General features: G+C 44.7%; 1 protein-coding gene across 1 annotated transcript in view; it reads right to left on the bottom strand.

The window, feature by feature from the left end:
• The window catches only part of Cep72 (centrosomal protein 72), a 50,121-nt gene extending 34,728 nt beyond the window's left edge, over positions 1-15,393 (bottom strand). The window contains 6 exon segments of the mRNA XM_008852521.3: positions 3,612-3,720; positions 7,130-7,179; positions 7,181-7,235; positions 7,238-7,319; positions 8,243-8,370; positions 15,081-15,393. Coding sequence (XP_008850743.1) covers positions 3,612-3,720; positions 7,130-7,179; positions 7,181-7,235; positions 7,238-7,319; positions 8,243-8,370; positions 15,081-15,393 — 737 coding nt within the window.
• Positions 15,394-15,594: the final 201 nt, after the last annotated feature.

Below are 15,594 nucleotides of genomic sequence, written 5' to 3'. Positions count from 1 at the left end.
AAAAATCAGGGCAGAAATTAATGAAATCGAAACAAAGAAAACAATACAAAGAATCAACGAATCCAAGAGCTGGTTCTTTGAAAAGATGAACAAGATTGACAGACCGCTAGCCCAATTAACCAAAAGAAAGAAAGAGCACCTCCAAATCAACAAAATCAGAGATGAAAGGGGAAACATCACAAAAGACACCAGAAAGATTCAGAACATTATAAGGGAATACTTTTTTTTAAAATTTTATGTGTATGCATGTATTGCCTGCATATAGATAGGTAAATGCACTCGTGTCATGCAATGTCTGTCTGTGGAGGTCAGAAGAGGCTGTCAGATCCCCTGGGACTGGAGTTACAGACAGCCATTAGCTGCCATGTGGGTGGTGGTATTTGAACCTGGGTCTTCTGCAAGAACAACCAGTGTTCTTAACCACTGAGCCATCTCTCCAGCCCCAGCTCACTCTTTTATAACTACACATTTGCACAAAAACTAACTCAGGGTCCCAGGAAAACTACCTTGATCCCCACCAAAGCCCCATCCCCAATGGCCTAATGACCTCCTACTAGGACCCACTTCTTAAAGATCCCATTACCTCTCAACATCACTATAGTGGAGAATCAAGTGTCCATACAAGTAGCTTTATGGAACAGATTCAAATTACATTCAAACCACTATGAATTCCATCTATATGACATTCTGAACTACAGAAAACTAAAGAGATAGTAAAAAAAAAAAAAGAACAGAGATTTGAAGTTTTTGGAGAAGGAAAGGGAAAATTGACAGAGCACAGGGTATTTTTAAGGCAATGAAATTCTGTAAGATACTGTAAGGGAGGATACATGGCATTACTAGAAAATAATTCTGGATGATATTGTAAGAGGGGGTACATGACATTGCTCATTGGCTAAAATCCACAGGATGAAGACTCAGTGGTGATATACCAATCATAACACTAAGACAAAAAGCCAAAAGGAAATGGGGTGAGGGTATTGAATAAATGGAAATTCCTATAAACCTAAATTGTTCTAAAATGTTAACATTGCAAAAGATTAAGTCTTTGTGTCCTTCAAAAATCCAGATGTAAGGCTGGGCATGGTAGTATACACCTTTAATCCCAGCACTTGGGAGGTAGAGGCAGGTGGATCTCTGTGAGTTCAAGGCCAGCCTGGTCTACATAGTAAGTTCCAGGCCAGCTGGGGCTACAGGGAAACCCTGTCTCAAAAAAACAAAACAAAACAAAAAAAACAAACAAAAATCCAGATGTTGAAAGCCTAACCCCAATATGATATGGTGCTAGGAAGTGGGGTCTTTGGGAGGTGATTAGGTCACAAGGGCAGAGTTCTCACCCTTTAAAAAAGGGACTACAGGGAGCTCTCCTGCCCTTTAACAGTAAGGATACAGACAGAACTCTACAATCTGCAACCCAAGAATCCTTACCTCACTGTAACCATGCTAGCAACCCGAATGAAGCTCTAACTGAAAAATATACACCTGCTGCTTAGAAGCCACCCGTCAGCGTTCTGTTACAGCAGCCTGAACTAAGACACTATCTACAAAGAGAAAAAAAGGATTGTACTGGAATTCTCTATGCATCAAGTGAGAGGGCCAAGTCCTTGGGAAGGTATCTGAAGACGTAGGTAGAGCAAGGAGTCCTGGTGGCCCCAAGGACTCATCTCCACTAAACAAGGGCAGGCTCAGTCAGGTAGTCAGGGTATGGGATACAAAAGAGGCCAAAGCCACACAAGCTCCAGTGCCCTCTCCCAAGGTCACTTTCTGGTGATCAATGCATCCCTCCCGTTTCTTACACAGATGAAGCACTGTGGAGACACTCCCTTCCTGAATCTTCTCCCATCCATGTCCAAATCATTCATCTGTGCAGTGAGAGCCCAAGGGCTATTTCCTGTGAACTCTGCTACTTCTCTGCTTTTTACATTCCCCATGGCTAGCTGTGGGGTGTGCACTAATAATCCTAGCACTGGCTGTGGGGTGTACACTAATAATCCTAGCACTGGCTGTGGGGTGTGCACTAATAATCCTAGCACTGGCTGTGGGGTGTGCACTAATAATCCTAGCACTGGCTGTGGGGTGTACACTAATAATCCTAGCACTGGCTGTGAGGATGTACACTAATAATCCTAGCACTGTGGGGGTATACACTAATAATCCTAGCACTGGCTGTGGGGATGTACACTAATAATCCTAGCACTGGCTGTGGTGCTGTACACTAATAATCCTAGCACTGTGGGGGTATACACTAATAATTCTAGCACTGGCTGTGGTGCTATACACTAATAATCCTAGCACTGGCTGTGGGGATGTACACTAATAATCCTAGCACTGGCTGTGGGGATGTACAGTAATAATCCTAGCACTTGGCAGGCTAAGGTAGTCAAATCACAAGTTCAAGATTAGCATGGGCTAAAAAAAAAAAACCCAGAAAGGTTTCTTCCGTAAACCATAGATGGAGGCCAAGACATGCTGCTGGTACGCTGCTGCTCTCTTAGTGCCATATTGTACACAGCAAGCTGAAAGAAAAGACACCAGAGATATAAATAGATGCAAAAACGCAAGGTCCCATGGCATGGCTGTCTATACAGCAGCTACCTTGTTTGAAATGGGGCTGGTGGCACAGAAGGTACATTTGAAGATACTCTAAACAAAACAACAGGAGGTAAAATGACTCACCGACCAATCCTGGCCAGCTACATTCTGACTGGAGCACCCTTCCTCACTTACACATGGCTTAGACCTAGAGTCACTTATACAACACAAAGGCAAGCTGAGAAGCTGAGATAGAGTCCATATGGCTCACAATAACTAAAAAATTCTCTCTGGCCATTCATTTAAAAAAGTCTCTATCCCTGCATTAGAGAGATTCCAGATGATCTGGGACACATGATGCAATGGGGTGGGATGGGGGTGAGCTATTATGAGCTTCAAACAAAAGGAAATGATGTAAAACAAGATAAAATCCCAGCACATTACCCAGCATGAAACATGGTTTATAGATTTTGTGCTTTAAAAGCAACCCGTGTCCAAAGCACAAAGACTCCATTGTTCCCACATATAGTGAACACCCTCAGCCTGAGGGGAAAATGAACACAAGACACAAATGTCACAGCATCCAGAGCTGGACCACAGTGGAGCCAGCACACGGGCCACAGGGCTGGGAGGAGGGAGAACAGGAAGTGCCCAAAGATGGGAGCTGTGGGATACTAGACTTGCCTCTCTGGGCAGGGGTCCTGCTCAAAGCACTCATACTCAGAAGCAGGACTTGGTGCTGAGAGATAAAGATATCCAAGAAAGCCTGGAAGCAGAAGCAGTCACAGAATCAAAATACAGCCACAGACCCAGAGAGAAACCACTGATCCTCTGTTGCACTGACTTCTCACATACCGTTCATGAAGATTTTAAATATTAAAATGAAACTTCCAGAAAAATATAGAAACAGAGACAAACTTCTCCACCATCTACCTCAGCACCAGGCAGTGCTAAGAATCTTTCCCATCCACTCTGCACACTCATTCTTCAGGGGCACAGCACAGGCATCATGGCTCAATGTCCTCTCAACGGGGAAGTTTGAATTCATTTCTGAGTGTTAGAATCACAGTTGTACATACCTTACAACTGTCAAAGTTGCTGAGAAGCTCTCCTTTGAGTCCAGGGAGTTCTCTGAAACAAAATGAAGCTAAGAAGCCTTCTGCTCACTCTCTCTCATGGGACGATTGTCTAAAGAAAAAATTCCAGAGAACTGTAGAGAACAACAGAGGCAGGTGATGGCCACCTTCTTCAGGAGAATGGACACACCTAGTCCCCCACCCTGGAGCTCACCATACAGAAAGGCTTTGACACTTTAGGGCTGACTCTGACACAAGGCCTCATCAGTGCATGAAAAGCACTGTCCAAGAATGGTGGGCTCTTATGGCTACGCTTGGTTTCCCAGAAATGACAAGTGCAGTGCCAAGAGGCTGTCTGCTCCCTTAAAGCACACTGCTCACTGCTCAAAAGATGCTATGGAAACGGGCTGCTGCCCATGGGAAAAATAGGACACATGTGAGGTGTACAGACATAGCCATCCTTCTTACGTGTGCATGCCAGACACTGGCTGAGCCTCGTCACACAGGCACACTGAGGAGTCTACATGGAGAGTCCTCAACACACAGATTTGTGACTATATGAGTTTTTCCTTAGGGGTGAGCCCTCAGACCCTTAGCACTGGAACACAGAGACAAAGGAGAAGTCCCAAATGCCCCCACAGAAAGGCCCAGGGTCTCAGAACGCCTTGGCCAAGTGTTCCTGTGGTATCTTATACAAACACCTGAGGATGAGGAGGCCCCACTCTTGGAACTTGTTCCACTCTATCACAGCATTCATGTTTAATACGTGGTTAAGTTCTTAGGCTATCTCTTAAACAATATTTTTACCTCATGGCACACAATTATAGAAAACAGTAAGAAATTAGCCCCCTTGGTGGGGGGGGGGCAGGCGGTGACCATTAGTGCCGCATAATTTCATATGTCCTCTCTGGACTAGGAGCACATATCTAAGGCCTGAGCACCTCTCCCCTCAGTCAGTTCAAATCCCTGGATACCATCAGAACTCAAAATTCAAAACTTCCAAAGGCAAATGCATCTCACTTTCCCCCAGCCACGTCATCTCCTGATAGCAGCATCCCACCTATAATCAGGATCAGGTCCCTCCTCAGGCCCAGACAGGACCAAGAAGCCCTTCTTCAAGCATCTACTGGTACAGAAGCCCTGGACAAGATTCTTCCAATGACTCTGATTTCCTTTACTGTGCCTGGAAACATCTTTTACTTTCTTCATATAAACTCTGTATAATTCTGAATCTAAAACTTTTCTGGCAAAGGGAAGGCAAGGATTTTAAAAGTGAAGAGTATCAAGACTACCCATAGCTGTAATGCATCTAAAAATAGAGCCAAACTCAATTGTTTATAAGTTACTTGGTCAAAGAGTCAAAGGTTAGAACGCAAGCACTTATTCCTCCCAAGTATCTTCAAAATTAAACATGGAAATTCCAAGTAAGTTTTGAACCGAACAGTGTGCTCTGGGCACATAGCCCTCCTGCCCCAGGCTCAGCACTTGTGGTCTAACAGCAATCATACTCCCAGCAGGTCCACATCATACAGCGTTGGCTAAATGTTTCGTCAAAACTAAGTTGTAAGACGTGGGGTCTCCAAAGGGGCAGTGGAGCATTAGTGTCAGCACTTACAATGTGCTGGGGCCAAGCTCTCTGGGTCACCACACAGAAGGTGCAGGCGTTCAGTGTCCTCTAGCCTTCAATCAACAAAAACCATACTCTGGAGCTAAAGACACATGGCCACCACTGTAAGGGAATGGATGACCAGCTGCCAACCAGACAGGCCTGCCTACTATTGCTACTGGGCCAGGTTGCCCTGGGAGCTGAGATCTTGTAAAAATGAAACATGCTAGGCTGGGAGAGGCTAGCCCATGCTCAGAGCTAGTCTGCCAGGTCCTCAAGTCACCAATACAGGACTAGAGAAAACAGCTCCAACTGAGTTACTAAACAGGTGATTTCTAACAACAATCAAACTGTAGCTGACCAGAATACTACTTTGCAAGGACTGTAACCCACCTCACTAATTTAGTTACAGAGGGGTGAAACAAAAGAAAAGTGTGCCTCTATGCTGACAGATCCTCCCACCATCTCCAGAAACATCTCCAAGGTACAGAGAAACTGAGTTTAAGGTGTCAGAACACCATTCACACATGTAAGATCTCTTCATGGTTAAAACATTCCAGTCCTTGCTGTGATGACAGGTCAGCCCAGGTAGCCTGGATTAGTTCAGCTTGGTGTCCACTCCTTGAGGCTCTTGACCTATTTTTTCACTGACAGGACAGGACTGAAATAGTGCCTATATCCTGGGAGTGAGGAATGGTTGGTATAAGCCTGGCATGTAACTGTCTGTGGGAAGTCTGAATAGCAGGTGATATTTTTCCTGCATTTACGTAGTAAGTATAAAACCAGGGCTGACTCAGCCCTTGCCAACCCAAGTCTGTCCCCATAAAAGGGCCACGCAGAGTCACTCAGACAAGCTTATAGACCTTTAAGCCACATCAGCCTCTTTTTGCTATTATTAACTGAAAGATGGCATCTATTTTTTATTATATTTATTTATTTATTCATGTATTATTTGTGTGGATGTATGTGGGTACATGCTTGCCACAGTGCACATCTGGAAATCAGAGGACAATTTGCAGGAGTCAGCTCTCTTCTACTATGTGGGTCCTGGGGATTGAACTCAAGTCATCAGACTTGGTGACAAGTAGCTTTATATACTGAGCTACCTCACTGGCTTGAAAACTGCCATATAAATTTCAACTTTTTCCTTTGTCTTCTTTTTTTTTTTTGAGACAGGGTCTCCCTATAGCCCCAGCTGTCCTAGAACTTACTATGTTGCTAGGTAGACCAGGCTGACCTCCAATTCACAGAGATCTGCCTGCCTCTGCCTCCCAAAATTTCAATTTTCAGACTTTAAACATCTTTGCCTGTAGACATTTGCTATGAGGGAAAAAATGATCTGTCCTCCATTGATTCTATTATTTTGATGACCCTCTGGGCTCAGAAAAGGGCCAGGTTTCCAACAATCACTATGCATGGAAGATCTGACCCCAGTAACAACAGAAATGCTAAGGAATGTTTACAAGCTTCTTGTCCTGTAAGAAAGTATCCTGGTATTAACTCAGGAATAACCCTATGAATATGGCATTCTTTTTTGTCGGTGGTGGTGGTTTGTGTGTATGTGTGTGCATGTATGTGGGTGTCCCAGTGTATGTGCAGGTAGGTGTCCATGCATGTGGAGGTCAGATATCAACCTTGAGTGTCTTTCTTTAGGTGCTATCCATCTTATTTTTTGAGATACAGTTTCATACCTGGCCTGGAACTCAATGATTAGGCTGGAATAGCTGGCCATTAAGACTCACCCTATGAGGATGAATGACCCCCCAGAACTGTGAGTCTGTAAGGATTTAGGCGATCAACATAGAAAACCAACTTCAGTTCCGATTAGGGAACAACAGTACACTCTACCCAGGAGCACAAATGCCAAATATGGCTCCACTGCCTGAGGCTACAAGTACAGGGCTCCTCTACCTACCCAGCTGTCAGAGCTCGGGGAGCGTGTGCACGACAAACAGGCAGTAGTCACTCATTCTTTACAACAGGGTTAAACCGGAAGTCCACATCCTGGAGCTCCACTAGGAGTGGAGCCGCAATACTTCTGCTAATGAGGATATACAGTTGTAGGAGAGATTGAGACTCTCCAAGGAGACCAGATACTGAATGCCCTGTTAATAAGAAAATATCTTAGTCCATCATGAAAAATAAACCATTGGTAGGGGCTGACCAACTTAAAACCACTTATAATGAATACATGCTGTTAACCAAAAGAAGCCTAACAATGGAAGATGCTCTCATCTGTAAAGGCCTATGTTCTACATAGGGCAATGACCCATAGGAAGTCTGAAAGCAGGTCTGTCAATCCCAATGGTACTACGCACAGTTACTCTCCTGGGTGTCCAGCATGTGATAAACAATGCAATTTACACAATTTAATTTCCTCTGCACACACCTAGATTGGGAGTTTGATGCTTCAGGGTTGAGAGAGGAGCCAGCCCTGGATACAGCTAGGATTACATGACTGAGCCAGGCTCTGAAGCCATTGTCAGGAGTGGTCCCTACAAAGCACCATTTTCTTAGGCAGTGACATCCTGTGTTTCTTTCAAGGCGAGGTCCCTCTCTCTGAATTGAGCCATAAGCAGTATTTATACAAACTTCCCATTTGTGTCACCTGGGTGATTTCTTCTTCTTTCATCATGACTGGGGACCTGCAATGAGCCGCAGGGTCATACACTGTCATTTATGATAGGTTAGTGCTAGGCCATGAAACGTAGAAAGAAGAAAACTGCTGCTGAGGGGATGGAAGTGGAAGGACATGCACACTTTAGTCTTATGATCTTGTTTTGTTCCCTGTAAAGATAAACCGTCTTCTTCAGAAAGCTATTACTTTGGTGTTCAAAGTAGTTTAAAGATATAATCTGATGGATAAGCACCAGCTCTGGGTAAACACTGTTGGTAATATACACTATCATTGTGAGTATATAGTTTATAAGCAGCCTTTGCACAGCTACAAAACATATTGTATTTTTAAACCATTAACATATGTTCTGCTGATACTGTTAAATTTCAACAGACAAGCCTAAAAACTCACCTCAAGACTAACCAAGGAGTTACGTGAGAGATCTAAGGATTTCAGACCTGTCAAATGCATCAGAGAATTCCCCAGGTGAGTAATCTTCTCTTCATAGGTTCCAGGAATAGATGAAGACTGAAGCTCAGCTAAGAATAGAAAATTGTAAAATTTTAATCCTTTTTAAATTGAAAACATAGAAGTCCAAAATTTTTTTTTGAATTTTTAAGAAACATAACAGATATTTAGATAAGCCTCTCTGCCTAACCAAAGTATAGTTAGGCTTGTGGGCTCTCTCCTAGACTCATCTTCCTATAAATCCCATTAGCAGAGAACCTTGATAGGTCATTTCAGCAAGAGCTCCCCACCCTAAGTGTCTGTTCATCTTGATCCTGCATCAGGCCTCTTATCCTTCACCACCCCTATGGCCACAGCAAGATTCTGCTCCCTCATTTCTTCTTGGTAATGTTCCATCCATGGACCCCTGCCTATCCTGTTTGTCAGCTAAAATGTTTACTTGCCTCTGTCATAATGGGAACAGAATCTAATCTCCCCCCACACTGAAACATTCTACTCATCAAGCTCTATGCCCACCCAAATAATCCGAAAGTCTTCTTTAATGTTTTTGTTCATTTGTTTTTTGAGACAAGTCTATGCAGTCTTGAATGCCTGATCTTCCTGCAGTCCTTGGTGTCTGTTGGATTACAGCCATGTGCTGCTGCTGGTGCTGCTGGCCTCACTATTCTTTAACAAATGTCACTGAATAATTTTTCTCTGATAATATACATTCAAAGACAGAAAGGAAAAGCACAGCATACAGATATATTTTTATGTCATTGTAGAATAAATCCCTCCATTTTCCTCATGTATTTCTGTATTTTTGAGGTTTTCTCATAGTCGGATTTAGTAAGCTCAGAATGTGATAGTCATTTAGAAAAATAATGCATCTTGTTTAAAGTTTTAATGCTAAGGCTAAAGAAAAAGGGCTACGTTTCAAGTACTGGCCTATGCTTTCTCCAAAACATCTTTAAGCTATCTCCCTCTGCCCCTTCTTCCCAAGAGTACTGTTGACTCTGCTTCCATTCCTGGGTACTCTACTCCAGCTCCTGTGGTTTCCACAAAAAGGTCACAACCTGAAAATCACCAGCCCCTTACTTCTGAGGCAGATGCTGGTTATCTAAATGGCACCACAAAATAAACTTTTATAATCAACAAGACAGAGTAAGTCTGAATATGCCAGTACTTTCCCAGGAAGCTTTTTTAAAAGCAAGTTTTGATTAAGTTTAAAATGTGGTTTGAGGCCAAGCGTGAGAGCACACACTGACAACCCCAGCTCTTAGGAGGTCGAGGCAAGAAGACTGCGAGTTCACCACCAGTCTGGGCTACATAGATACCCTGCCTCAAAATAAAGACAAGTGGGTGCTTTTCATCACACTCCTCCCAATTTGCCACACCCAGACACCCTCGACAACCTGTATTAGTCAAGTATGGGCAGACTCTGGAAGGGAGGGAGGCTGACTGTCCAGAGACCTCAGACCTCAAGAAACCAACAAGCAGCAAGTTCCCTAAGTCAGTTTTGGTAAAGAGTGTGTGCACACCCACATTTCTCATACAACCCAAACCAAGTACCAAAAGAGCTTTTCCTATATACCCAGTGGTGCAATAGACACATGACTATCATGGGGGTAACCAGCTACTTTCTGACTAGATTATGCTCCACTGGAGGGAAGTTACATCTGATACTGTAAACCTGGAGACAAAAGCCCATGGTTAAGAAAGTAACAGGCCATAGTGGGGAAGCTACTGCTGTTAACGTGATGTGCCTACTGAACTGCCTTCTAAATATTTATAACTACAGAATTAGTTCTGCTGTCAGCTTTGGACAGAGAAAGCTTATTTTTGCTTAGTGATTACTGGTTAGTGATTACTGCAGAGACCCATAACTAAAGTACTGAGAATAAGAAAGGGTATAACGAATATAAGAACTAGAGAAAAGTACTGGCGTGATACCAAACCGTCTTCCAGGCATGATATGGCCATTGCACTCTGGTGTACAAGATTAGGCCCGCCAACATTCCAACATAAGGGGCTTGTAAGGCCTTACCCTTCTCTGCCTGAAGACTTAGAGGCAGTTAATAGTTGCTGGGGAAAGGACAGACATCTTCTTCAGTGCTGTAGACCTGCTAAGTTGCTTGTGCTTCTATAAGTAACTCCTCACACATGCCCCTATAAGCAACCCTAAACAACTCATTGATTCATCAAAAAAGTAAATAAATTAAAAAAATAAAAAGACGGGAACTAGTTGGGAAGTGGGGTATCAGCATAAATGAGATGGTAGCAGGGTGAGTATAATCAAAATACATTACATATATATGTATGACATAATGAAATCCATTATTATGTATAATAGATATATGCTAATAAAAACTTTAAAAAAATATGCTCCTGAGCCGGGCGTGGTGGCACATGCCTTTAATCCCAGCACTCAGGAGGCCAGAGGCAGGCGGATTTCTGTGAGTTCAAGGCTAGCCTGGTCTACATAGTGAGTTCCAGGACAGCTGGGGCTACAGGGAGACCCTGTCTCAAAATGACCAAAAAAAAAAAAAAAAAAAAAAGATCTGCTCCTGCCCCAAAGTCACTCTCTGTGGAGAGGACTAGGAGAGTCTGACAGACTCCCACACAGCAGCCCAACTCCAGCCAGACACCAAAGATTCTGACTTCTGTCCTAGGCTTGCACAGTGAGATGGGCAAGAGCCCTGCTGCCATCTCAGCAAGGGGGCTGCGCTGTTGATGTGAAATTGAAATGGGATTTTATAACACAACACTCCAAACCCTCCAGAGTGATGACTGTGGTAAATATGTCTCCACTATTATTTAAAATGTTAGGGGGCTGCAAAAACACCAAAAACAAAAACAACTTATCACTGGGGCTGGAGAAGGGACTCAGCGGTTAAGAGCAATGGCTGCTCTTACAGAGGACCTAGACTCGATTCCCAGCACCAACATGGTGGCTAACAACTGTCTGTAACCCCATTTCCAGGGAAACCAACACCCTCTTCTGATCTCCTTGGGCATTGCATGACACAATGTGTGCATTTATACACATGCAGGCCATACACTCATTTACATTACAGTTTAGAACTGTAATGTGAAAGTAACTACTTAGAAAGCCATATGGGTATACTCTGAAATGCAACATATAAAACGCACACACACACACGCATGCACGCACACACACGCATGCACACACATGCACACACACACGCACACACAACTACAGGAAGGCAGTAAAAGGGAAACAAACAAAAACCAAGGCTAACAGCAACAACAAAAAAACCCCAATAAAACATTATGCTAAGTTGTGCTGGTTACACTACATGTAAATGCTCTAAATCACTACTAAAAGAGATGTGTGGATAAAAGTAATGAACCAAGAATTCATTTCAAAGATGACATAAATAGGTTAAAGAGAGGGTTAAAAAAATCTGGCAGGCAAACTCCAGCCAAAGAAAGCTAGACTAGCTATATAGTGTTGGGGACCCCTGTTGTGTAAAGCAGCAGTCTCTCCATGTCCGGATAGCCCACGGGCTTGGCGTTCAATGCAGAGACTCCTTTATCAGCAGGGTGCCTTCCTACTCTCTCATCTTTGAAGTAGCCATCACAGAAACATGGCCTCTGGCTCTGAAACTGCCAGGTTTTCCTGTGTGATTTTCAGACAATGTCTGGCAGCCTGGCAGAAGCCCACCACCACATGTAAATGGGGCATCCTGAAAGCACCTATCCACTAAGGCTTTTGCCACTGCCCCCACAGTATAAATATCCTGGTTTCCCTCTAATTAATTGGAGCTAAATCACTAAGACCTTGAGCCGAGCTGAGTCACTGAATAAAGGAGCTATACTGAGCTGAGTTCTGTGTCTTACTGCCTACGATCCAGTCTTCCCAGAGAGAGCTGTCTCTTCATAAGCCACGACCCACGGAGACCCTGCTTTCGCTGTCTCCGCACTTCCCATGAGATCCGGCGGCCAGTGGATCTCGTACCTCGAGGGAGTGCTCGGTGGAAATTGGGACAGAACCCGCCCGGGCGGCTGACAGTGGCCCTCCAGAGCCACCAGCCCCGGTAGCAGAGACCCACAGCAACGCGGTGCGGGAAACACGTGCACCCCAGCGGCCCGCGGGAGACCGGCACCACGCCCAGCAGCTGGCGCCCCGAGATCCCCGCACCCCCATAATATAGCATGAAATAAAGTAGATGTTTCAATAAAGTATAATACCAGGGACAAAGGGAACAATGTGTGTATGGTAAAGAGTCAGTCAGCCAAGATATAAACATCATAAATATACAATAAGCCCAATAATAGAGCTTCACATCCAGAAAAGAGAAAAATTGAGCTAGTGAGGCATTTCAATTACCCTCTGTGATGATCAATATTGTCAACTTTTCAAAATCTAGGAGACAAGTCTCTGGGAACACCTGTGAGGGATTAGCTAGATTAGGTTAAATGAGGTGGGAAGACAAACTGGGGTGGCACCATTCAATGGACTGAGGCCCTAGACTGAATAAAAAGGAGAAAACAAGCTAAGTGCTAGCGTCTATCACTGTCTGCTTCCTGATGGCAAATGTGACATTTGTGACCAGTCACCTCATACCCTAGCCACCATGCCTTCTCCACCATGACTTTATCTCTTCACACAAGTCAAGATAAACCTTTCCACACTTAAGTTGCTTCTTGTCAGATATCTTGTCACAAGAATGAGAAAAGCAATTAATATATCCTCTCAATAACTAACAAAATCACTAGACAGAAACTCCTTCCGACTGAACTGAACACCAGCAGCAACAGGATCTGACACCTGACATTTACTTAACACTCCACTCAACAACACACTTTTCAAGTGGACTTGGAACACTCTCCAATAGAAATCAGATTCTGAGTCATTAAATAACCTCCCCAAAACCATGCATAGTAGTGTATACACTTAATCCCTGCACTTGGAAGGCAGAGGCAGCTGGATATTTGTGAGATCAAGACCAGCCTGATCTACATAGTGAATTCCAGGCTAGCTGGGGGCTACAGGAAGACCTTGTCAAAAAACCAGAACCCTCCCCCCAAAAAAACCACAAAACAAAACAAAGAAACCGCCCCCCAACCCAAAAAACAAAATTCCACAAATTGAAGTGAATTAGAATTATATACAGTATGTCTTCTGACCATAATAGACTCACATTAGAATAAACAAAAGAAAAATAAGAAAACTTCCAAACACATATGATTCTTTAAAAACACACTCCTAAATAATTCATAGCTCTAAGAAGAAACCTAAAGGGAGATTTAAAAAGCGATGAAGCTAATGAAAGTGAGAGCTGGTCGTTGTGGCACAGGCCTGTAATCCTAGTTCCTTGGGAAGCTGAGGGAGGTAGATCAAAAGTTTGAGGCCAGCATGGGCTAATTCATGAGTTCAGGGCCAGCCTGAACTGAGACCATATTTCAAAAGTTAAAAGGGGCTGAGGTACAGCTCCATGAGAGTGTTTGCCTAGCACACAAAGCCCTGGGCTCTATCTCCAATACCATGAGACAGAATGAAAGAATGGAGGGAGAGAGGGAGGGAAGGAGGGAGAGAGGGAGGGAAGGAGAAGGGGAGGGAGGGGGGGAAGGAAGGGGAGGGGAGGGAGAGAAGGAAAGGGAAGAGAAGGGAAGGAGGGAGGGAAGGGAGAGGAGAGAGGAGGGAAGGAAGAAAATACAACAGTAACAAAAGCTATGGATACTGATAAAGTGATGCTTAAAGGGAAACAAAGATTAAAATATTTAAATTAGAAAATAAGTCTCAAATCTAAGGTTTTGTCTCTAGAATCTAGAAAAAGAAAAATAATCACAAAACAGGTAAAAGAAAAGAAATAGAAAAAAACCCCTGAAATTGAAGAAAGTCAACCAACCCAAAAGTGGTCTCTTTGGTGGTGGTGGGGGGGGGGACAGTAATAATCACAAACCTCCAAAGAAGATTATAAAACAAAGCCAGATTATCAATATCATCATGAAAACAGGATATACCTACAGACATTAATAAGCACTAATAAGCTGGTAAGAGAAAGATAAACAGCTCTTCTCACATATATTTGTTAACCAAGAAAAAAAAAATTAAGTAAAAACCCCAAACAACAAGAATGACAAATATTCAAAATGACACTGACATAACTAGAAAAATCGAATTTGCAATTTAAAGTCTTCAACAATAGGAACTTCTAGGCCCACGTGGTTGCACTGAAAAATTCAATGAATGACACTTTCAAAGAATCAGCACAAATTTTACGTGACCTCTTATGAAAACCAGAAGAGGTCCTGACGGCCAAACCCCCAAGCCACAGAAAAAATAGTTCTGACTCCCTCATAAACACAGATATGAAAATCCACAACCAAATAATACCTGCAGAAGGACAGAGAAAAAGATGCTTCGAGGATAAGGCTCTCGGGGACCAAGCACCACAGATAGACAGACACAGGACTTGTCCATAGGTTCTGAGGGACCACGCACACATCACCCACATACACACACACACATAGGCTCTCAGCCCCCCCACATATCACATACACACAGACACAGGACTTCTCCATAGGCGCTCAGGGACCACACACACACACCGCCCTCACGTCGGCCCAAGGCTGCTTGTCTGCGTCGTGGAAGAACTGTCCGAGACACGCACACACGCACACACACGCACGCACACATACACACACACGCGCGCACACGCACACGCCACTCTCACGCCGGCCCAAGGCCTCTCGTCCGCGTCGAGGCGGAACTGTCAGGTCCGACAGACCGCCCAGTGAAAACCCCATCCCCGCCTGTCCGCCCGACGCGCACCCAGGTCGCGGTGGGGACCCAGGCCGCTGTGCTGCCGGGCAGTCTCTTCACATAGACCCAACCGCTGGCCCGCGCCATGTTTCAAACGCGAAGCTGGCGCGCCGCACCTGCGCACTGCGGCCCGGGAAAGAGCTGGACAAAGGCTGCCAGGGCGCGGCTGAGGGCTGGAGGGCGGGGCCAGAGGGCGAGAGGGCGCGGCTGAGGGCTGGAGGGCGGGGCCAGAGGGCGGGTGGCCGTTGGCGAGGAGGTTGGGCCAGAACTGGCCATCCAGGCTCCTCCCCAACCCCTGACCTGGGTGCTGGTCTTGCCTCATCCCACTCTGAACTCTATGCACCCCTGCAGTGGCTGCGGTGCCCCAGCGTCTACGTCCCCGCCCACATCCATTCAGTTTCCTGCGCTGCCCCCAAATTCCTTGCCCTCTCTAGGTCCCCTCCAGCCTCTAACCCCTGCCCCTATGATGCCTCCTCTCATCTCCCACCAGAATCCCTGGCAGTGAGGTTTCCCTAGCCCCTGG

This window comes from Nannospalax galili, unplaced genomic scaffold (genome assembly GCF_000622305.1).
Source record: "Nannospalax galili isolate Female #2095 unplaced genomic scaffold, S.galili_v1.0 scaffold1146, whole genome shotgun sequence".
NCBI lineage: Eukaryota > Metazoa > Chordata > Mammalia > Rodentia > Spalacidae > Nannospalax > Nannospalax galili.
This window is presented reverse-complemented; position numbering and strand designations above follow the sequence as displayed.